The sequence below is a fragment of the Corylus avellana genome, chromosome 3, assembly GCF_965113065.1.
Source record: "Corylus avellana chromosome 3, dhCorAvel1.hap1.2, whole genome shotgun sequence".
Taxonomy (NCBI): domain Eukaryota; kingdom Viridiplantae; phylum Streptophyta; class Magnoliopsida; order Fagales; family Betulaceae; genus Corylus; species Corylus avellana.
The window spans coordinates 9358723-9367298 of NC_142492.1; the positions used below are offsets into that span (position 1 = coordinate 9358723).

At 34.6% G+C, this 8576-nt stretch overlaps 1 protein-coding gene across 1 annotated transcript; it reads left to right on the plus strand.

Annotated features, from left to right (window-relative positions):
• The first annotated feature begins 265 nt into the window (after window positions 1-265).
• LOC148586759 (protein N-terminal asparagine amidohydrolase-like) lies at window positions 266-5389 on the plus strand. The gene is made up of 7 exons (XM_088514188.1): window positions 266-357; window positions 647-724; window positions 3197-3382; window positions 4575-4639; window positions 4752-4851; window positions 4958-4996; window positions 5099-5389. The coding sequence occupies exons 2-7, from the start codon at window positions 650-652 to the stop codon at window positions 5333-5335; spliced, it is 702 nt and encodes a 233-aa protein (XP_088370314.1). The 5' UTR covers window positions 266-357; window positions 647-649; the 3' UTR covers window positions 5336-5389.
• The last annotated feature ends 3187 nt before the right edge of the window (window positions 5390-8576 follow it).

Below are 8576 nucleotides of genomic sequence, written 5' to 3' on the forward strand. Positions count from 1 at the left end.
GCCGCTAATGAGTGCGCATAAAAAATTGGCGCCAGCTATTTATATTGGCGCGATTTCTTAAATTTTCAGACATGTTTTATTTTTTTTTTCTTTTTTTTTTTTTTGGATCAAAATCCCTCATCGAAAGCTCTGTTTTAGAAAGCTCTGTTTTATTTTCAGCATTTATTTTTCATTTTTTCAGACCTCCCATCAGTACTCTCTCACTCTCACTCTCACTCTCTCTCTCTCTCTCCGGCGAACGTTTCTCTCTCTCCGGCAGCTCTCTTTCCGGCGCACTCAACTCTCTCCGGCAGCTCTCTCTCCGGCGCACTCAATTCTCTCCGGTAGCTCGATCTCTCTCCGGCGTACCTCTCTCCGGTATAGTCATCTGAATCCTTTTTCTTTAATGGTAATGAGTGGCTTTGAATCTTGATGCCTTGTGTTTCTTGAGGGTTTGAATTTGGGAATCTTCTTGGTGGGTTTAAGGGTGGAAAAATTTTAGCAACTTTTTTGGGTTTGTCTGTGAACAGCTGGGTGGTTTTTGGGGGCAGAAGATTAGAGGGGTTGACCTAATTTAGGTGTCTGGTAGGGGGATTTCTTTTGGGGCTGTGACAATTTCTATCTATTTATATTTATTTCTCCTATCTTTCTTTTGGTCCTTTAAAAGCTGATGAATTGGGTTTTGTACGAAGTCTTCGACTTCTCAGGCTTTTGGCTTCTGGGTTTTCACCATCTCTCACAACACGTAAGTTCTGAAGCTTCGATTTTCAGCTTTGTACATGCATATGAAAAGGGCTTCTATATCTTGATCATATTTTCTTTGGTTAATTGGATATTTACTCCCGGATATTTTGTATGGTGTTATCCCCTTTGTAGTAGTTTTGGCGTGGTTCTGTTTTTTTTTTTTTTTTGGCTTTTTCTGAAACAGCTTTGTAGTTCTTCTTTTCGTGCTCATCTGGATTATCATGATTGAAAATAGCTGAAAGTGATATAAAATTAGTTTGTTGCTTTTGTTTTATTTCTGGGTAATTTATTTTGTTTTTAGTGGTAAAATTATGGAATATGGGGTGATGTTGTTGAGCTTTTGGATTGTATGTAGTGAATTCCTTTATAAAAACTGCTATGCTAAAAAACATAAAAATTTATAGAATGAAGTTATCCATTTTGCTTAAAATTTATTAATTTACAGACAAAGTGAAGTTATCCATTTTCCTTGGGATGCAAACATAAAAATGCCAAACTGCAATGAATTGTTGCCATCAAATAACAGTTATACGCTTTTCTCTCTTTATTTTTTTATTTATTTTTAATGCTTGTCAGCCATCTTTGTAAGGGATAGTGATGTGCATGCACAGTCACATCTATCTTGATGCCATTTAATTCAGCCTTACCATTCCATCTTAGAAATTTCCTATTAAACTGACATCATGCATGGGAGATTAATCATATTTGCTAAGGATAAATATTAATTTAATAAATAAAATTTAAAGAATTTTCTTTAACATAATTCAAAAAAAAAAGCTTGGTAATCCATCCAAAATTAGCACTAAAAACTACCTATGGCTGTACGTATGGCATAGGATATATTAGGTGCACTCATAGGGTAGCCAGTTTTGTCTTGCTATCTCTGTCATGAAGATGATTAATATATGAACAAATTAAAGCAAACATAAGAATGCCCAAATACAGCCATCAAATAACACTGTTTTTTTTCTCTTTTTTTTAGGGGGGGGGGGGGGGGGGGGTGGTGGTGCTGTTGTCAGGCAACTTGTTTAGGGATGGTGATATATACAGCCATATCAGCAAAAGCTATGGCCCAAATTCAACGGGCGGTAGCTCATAAAAATATATATATACATATATTAAAATAAAACTATTTCGTCACCATTTTATCATGATTGAGAATTTCAACAATGTTTAGTTGGGAATACTTGTCCGTTGTGTTATTGTTTTATTCACCTACGCAATTAGGTTCTGACATTAAACCCAACAAACCTAGAATGTGACCAAATTATATTAAATTTGCCAGTCAATTGAATAATGTAATTTTAAGTAATAGCTTTTGGATAATCTAATACAAGTTGAATTTACAACTTGTAACAGCAATTCACCTTAATTAGGTTAAGCTACTCCACTAGGCACTAAATAAGTCCTCTTTATGAGTGATTAATTAGCTCCTTTAGCTTATAGGTATTTACCGTATTTTCAGTTTGGCTTGCTTGCAGCGAAACTGAAAATAAACGGTTTAGATTGCAAAATGGGGAGAGAACTTCATTTTCATTGTTTATTTTTGCGTTGAAAGATTTATAATGATTTTTTCACCTGAGGCAGATTTATAAGATTTATAACTTCACTTTGTCTGAAAATGGATAACTTCACTTTGCAGAAACTAACATCTTTTTTAAGCCTCAATGAAGACAGAGGTAAAATTTATAGAATGAAACCATTTGTAATTATAAAATTACAAATATCCGTTTTATATGACAAGCATGACATCTAAATGTCAACTTAAATGCTTGGCTACATTATGCGTTTATAGAGTTGCTAGCTTATTGTATGAGTTGGAACCGTAGTGGTAGTAAAAAACTTCACTTTAACCTCTTGAACAGAACTTACGCAATCATTTTCTAAACTTTTAAAAACTCTTTTAGTGCATCAAAACTCGATGTCACCTTATTGTTATGATTTGAGGTTAAATAAGACGAAGTATAGGTGAAATATCCTTTTATACTCTTGTATTTAAAAATTATTACTCAATGTCATTGCTTTTGAGCTCAGTCTCCAGTAATGATACATACTCAATGTCAACTTCTATGTCGAAAATTGCCTAGATGCTTGATGTTAAGTTTGGAGCCTCATATAGCATATCTCCTTTCTCGTGGTTCCCATTTTTTATCAAGTTTAGAAACTTGAATAGTGGCAAGCTGAGTGTACTTGACCCGTGCATGCCTTCAAGCACGCATATTTGTGTAAAATTGAACATCTCTTGAGATTGTGGCCTAACTTTCTTGTACTAGAGGAGATTGGTAATAGATGTGTGTTTCATCATTTTGGATGTGTAATGAGCAACTATGAAATTCTAAATAATCACTTTTTCTCATAGAGAAATATTTCCTGAAGGACTCTGCATCCTGCGTATTATTTGACATGCTTGCAGAATTTCTTTGTTATATTTTGTGAATAGGTAATGGACAAAAATTCTTGTGCTTATGAACAGGGAAGTAATGCCCTGGTTGCTTTGATGGAACACTCCACTCTGGTATCTGTCTCAAATGCTCTCAAGGCCATCCCTGAGAGGAAATTCTCAGTCAATGAAGAGTCTAGCCAGGAGAGATCAAAAAAGAGTAAATGGGTTTATGTGTTCCAAAGAGAATATGCAACTGTAGATCCTGCACTAGTCGATGTATGTTTGTTTCTTAATTTCCTTGGGAAATTACTTGTGATTTTCTGACATGAATGACAGTGCATTGTAAGCCTTTACATGCTTCTCTGCCTAATTATTCTATGGAGTCATTCAAATTGTGAAGTCTTTCTCTCCTCTCCCAAATTTGGATCAAGATATTCCTTTAGCAACATGAATTTCTTGACCCTGCTTAAGAGAATTGGTTGTGTGTATAATATCTTGGTCATCCATATGCATGAAAGAAAAAAAACTTGTATTAGCATGCACAAGGAGTTACCTCAATTTTGGGGATCATAGACCTTAATACTGAATCTGAACCATCTGTTCATTTCAGCCATTTAATCTGGGTATCTTTTCGGTGAAAGCTTATTGTTGTATGCCGTGTACTTAAGTAAGCAAGACTATCTTAATGCTTTATGTAGTCTCTGGCTACTCTTGTACCTATCCAAGTTTTGTGGACAGGCGACCACATTCATGCACGTTCAAGATTTGAAGAATTAATGGCTGTTTTTTACTTTTTTCATTTGAATGTTCTGTAGTTATTCCTAGTCCTCTGATAATCTTCTGCACACGAGGCAAATGATCCTATTTTGGAAGTGCAAGTAACAAATTTTTCAGATGTTTATTGTACATTCGGTAATGTTGCAATAAACCTTATTTTAATTTTTCTTTTTCTTTCTCTCAAAACCCACCTTCTTTGTGTGAACCACCTGAAAGATATATATAGATTTAATCTTCTTAAAGCCAATAGAAACTTTCCTTTGGCTAAATTTTTACAAGGCTCCAATTTTAAGTTTTAGATACTCAATTGGAGGTTTTATGAAATAGAATTTTTATTTAATAACCTTAAATGTTGTCATATGATGATAACATTTTAACTTAATATATACAAGGCTCCAGTTTTCCTCTGACTAAATCTCCAGGTTGTTGCCAATAGAAACTTTCCTTTGACTAAATTTTTACAAGGCTCCAGTTTTAAGTTTTAGATACTCAATTGGAGGTTTTATGAATAGAATTTTTATTTAATAACCTTAAATGTTGTCATATGATGATAACATTTTAATTTAATAGATACTAGACAGAGCACTGCAGTGCCAGTTAGCATTCTCATTCTCATCTCCACATCTCTAGCTGTTCTTTCCTAATTCCTTTCAGTTAACATTAATGTTTTTTTCCCTATTCACATGAAAAGTTTGTTGGCACTGATGAAGCAACAACCTGTGTGGGCATTGTTATACGCAACAAGCAAAATGGAATGTAAGAATTGATCATATCAGGGATAGAGAATTTGTAGGAGATTTTATGAACTACGATCAAATTTTATTGTGCTTCGTGTTGTTTTTTTGATTCCTTTTTTTTTTGCATGCAGGACCTCGGTTGCTCATATGGATTCTCCAAATATTGTAGATATGGGCCTCTCTCAGATGTTATCACTTGTTGTTGGTCAGAACTTGGATGCCTACTTGGAGGTATTCTTCCTTATTTCCCCAAAGTTTTGTTTCTCAATGATGATTTCTTCTATTCACCTTGATCACTTCTTCATGGATTGAAATTCTTGCATAATACCTCATGCAGGTGCATCTAGTCGGTGGTTTTGAAGATGTTTCTCCTAATGTCTGACTGGGATCCTCTACTTTGTTATTGATTTTCCAGAGATGTAGTTATGCACTCAGAGTCAGAATAACTGAAGTTGACTCTGTTGAATTTTCTATGCAGTATGCTAATTCTAGGACTAGATCAAAAAGTGGTGCGAAGTTGGAGGGTTATTCCTATCCTTTGTGTGCCAAAATTGTTGAAAGTATGTGCATTAGACAGGAGAAGTTTCACATCCGGACTTTCTTCGTTCTTGGGCATAACACCAGAAGGGATTCTAAAGGGAATGCATACCCCATTTTCAATGGATTAGCGGTCAGATTAAACTTTATGGTTCTTATATCTTATTGTCTTTGTTGAGTTCATTTAAATTGACTGAAGTTTTATTTGAAGGGAATGGAGTATTTTCTTTTCGATCTGGGAATATTAAACTTTTCTTAGCAAAATATTGGTTGTCTTCCGTGTGATCATGTGGTCTAGGGAAAAATTATTAGCTTGCACATGTAACTATGCATCCTTAGCTTCAATCTTGTACCCAAGCTCTTAGGAGTGAGCTTGTAAAAGTGAAAAAAAAAACTTGAGAATTGTGACAGAAAAGGCAGCTATTTAGATACTCAATGCATGCATACTTGCATACCACTCTTTGCACTACTGTAAACTTTATAATCTAAACCTGTAGCTCTAGTGGATTTGCCATGTAAAGTTTCAGCTAGACAAAAACCCAACTGCAGAGAAATGAACCTAAATATGAATTCAGATTTTAGTAATTATGACTAGAAGTAAATATTTACAAATGAGACAGATGCTGTTATATGGAGGTTCTTTTGAAGATGAAGTAGTTTACTATATCGACAACATTATACAAGACAGATTTTGTTATTGACTACTTTTTGCCTTGGTGGGGACATATAATCACTAAACTAGTTACATGTCCGAGATGTACTCTAGTATGGACTAATGGCGTGATGAGGAATATAGTCACCAAACCTGTTACATGTGTGGTTTTATGGTTTATGACAAGATATTCGGCCTTTATAGGTTAACATATACATTCGGCCTTTATTATTTTTTGGACATAGTTTGTGCTCATAGGTGAAGACTCAAACCCTTCAATATATGTAAGGTTTGTTGCTCTTAGGGTCCACAATTCAAAGGCAAGCCTTGGATTGGGTGGTTTAGTTTGATTGACTTGGCATGGGTTTACTTTTGATTATAACCTTATTGTCCGGACGTCCCCAACATGTCATTATTTTGTGTTGTTGTTTCCCTCTTTCACTTTTTGTTTCATGATAAGAAGTGAATCCTTGAATCCACTTGTCCTTCCATATGCAATGCTTGCACCAACTTGTTTTAATGGTTTACCTATTATTCCTTTGCTTGATGAGATGAAGTCCTTTATTATTTTTTGGACATAGTTTGTGCTCATAGGTGAGGAGTCAAACCCTTCAATATATGTAAGGTTTGTTGCTCTTAGGGTCCACAATTCAAAGGCAAGCCTTGGATTGGGTGGTTTAGTTTGATTGACTTGGCATGAGTTTACTTTTGATTATAACCTTATTGTCCGGACGTCCCCAACATGTCATTATTTTGTGTTGTTGTTTCCCTCTTTTCACTTTTTGTTTCATGATAAGAAGTGAATCCTTGAATCCACTTGTCCTTTCATATATATGCAATGCTTGCACCAATTAACTTTAGTTATCTCGAGCGATTTGACTATAAATAGGCTTGATGTAATTCTCATAATTGTTATATAATAACATCTATTATAAGCAGGTCCTTTTTTTTTTTTTTTTTTTTTTTTTTTTTTTTTTTTAATATCATTAGCGGCGACCTCAATGTCGCCGCTAATGATTTTTTTATTTTTTTACGATTATCAATAGCGGCGACCTAGATGTCGCCGCTACTGACTATCAATAGCGGCGACCTACCAGGTTGCCGCTATTGATACTAAGTAGCGGCGACATCTAGGTTGCCGCTATTGATTATCAATAGCAGCGACCTAGAAGGTGGCCGCTATTGATTATCAATAGCAGCAACCTAGAAGGTGGCCGCTATTGATAGTCAATAGCAGCCACCCAGATGGTCGCCGCTATTGACTGTCAATAGCGGCGACATTTTTGTCGCCGCTATTGACCATCATCAGCGGCGACACTCGGCCCATTTCAAGCTTTTTTTGCGGCAACAAAAAAAGTCATTAGCGGCGACTAAAAGTCGCCGCTATTGACCCATCAATAGCGGCGACCCGAAATGTTGCCGCTATTGATCATCAGTGGCGGATTACTACCAGCAACTGAATAGCGGCCAAGGGTCGCCGCTATTGATCAATAGCGGCGACATTTTTCTCATTAGCGGCGACTTTGGGTCGCCGCTAATGAGCAAATTTCTTGTAGTGTACACACGACCTATCAATTAAAGATATATCGTATCGAACGAATGTACAAATAAATATAAAATCTCTAATATTTGATCCAACTTGAAGTATAATAGAAAATAAACTGTTGGTCCTTGAAAATTCTTTTGAGTGATGCCATTTGAAGGAAAAATACTTGAGGTACTACAACTTTTACTACAATCTTCTTACAAATTCACGTGACAGCATCTTACTGACAAAAAAAAAAGGGGTAACTTTATTTTAGACTCTTGAATTACCACGCGATTTGACAAGCACCCCTAAACTTCAAAATCTCTCAATTTGAATCCCTAAACTTTCAATTGCAGTCAATTTAAACATATCCATTAGATTTAACCGTTAACTTCTAACAAAAATACATAAAAAGACCAAAATATCATTGATTTTCATTTTTATTTATTTATTATTTTTTAATTTGGAATTAAGGGTAAATTTAGAATTTTATAAAAAAGTCAGAGGCATAAACGTCATTGTCTCACTTTTAACCTTTAAAATCTAACAGAGATGTTCAAATTGACTTCAATTGAAAGTTCAGGGGTTTAAATTGAGAGGTTTTGAAGTTTACGGGCTTGGCAAATTACATGATAATTCATGAATTTAAATTAAAATTACCAAAAAAAAAATTAAGTAAAAAATTTATAAGGTAATTAATTCTTTAGTGGCTGACATGGTAACCAATACTTGAATTGTCACGAAACTTAGAATATAAGTTGTAGTGCCCTTAGCAATAGTACTCCATTTGAAAAATGTAAAAGGTTTTATTAATGGCTCCTAGAATTTAGAAAGAATAATATATATACACACATTATTATATATATTAATTTGCTAGCATGAGCACGTACAATTGGGCAGTGGGGTCCTGAGAGTTCTTGGCCCCTACTCACTTAACCACTAAAGCAAGGCAAATGATCATCCATATCCTTTTGAGAGTAGCTTTCATCGGATAGTGTTCTATATTTTATGGTATTTAAAAAGAAAAAAAACCTAGGCAATACAAAGTTACTAGGTTATTGAAATGTCTTTTCCAAATATTAAATAATCCTATATTATTGCATATAATATAGGGTTATTTAATAGAAAGATGCACATATTTTTTTAATAGTATGGACAAAGTTAGAATAATTTTTATTAAAAACTCATGTGCATCTCACATGTTATTAAAAAAATGAACACGTATCACTTTTATAGAAT

Bases quoted from the DNA above. Each gene is read 5' to 3' on its own strand.
- LOC148586759 (XM_088514188.1), top strand. From the start codon at position 650: ATGAATTGGGTTTTGTACGAAGTCTTCGACTTCTCAGGCTTTTGGCTT. The intron at 4,852-4,957 runs GTATTCTTCCTT...TACCTCATGCAG, and splicing joins ACTTGGATGCCTACTTGGAG to GTGCATCTAGTCGGTGGTTT. The intron at 4,997-5,098 runs GTCTGACTGGGA...TTTTCTATGCAG, and splicing joins TTGAAGATGTTTCTCCTAAT to TATGCTAATTCTAGGACTAG.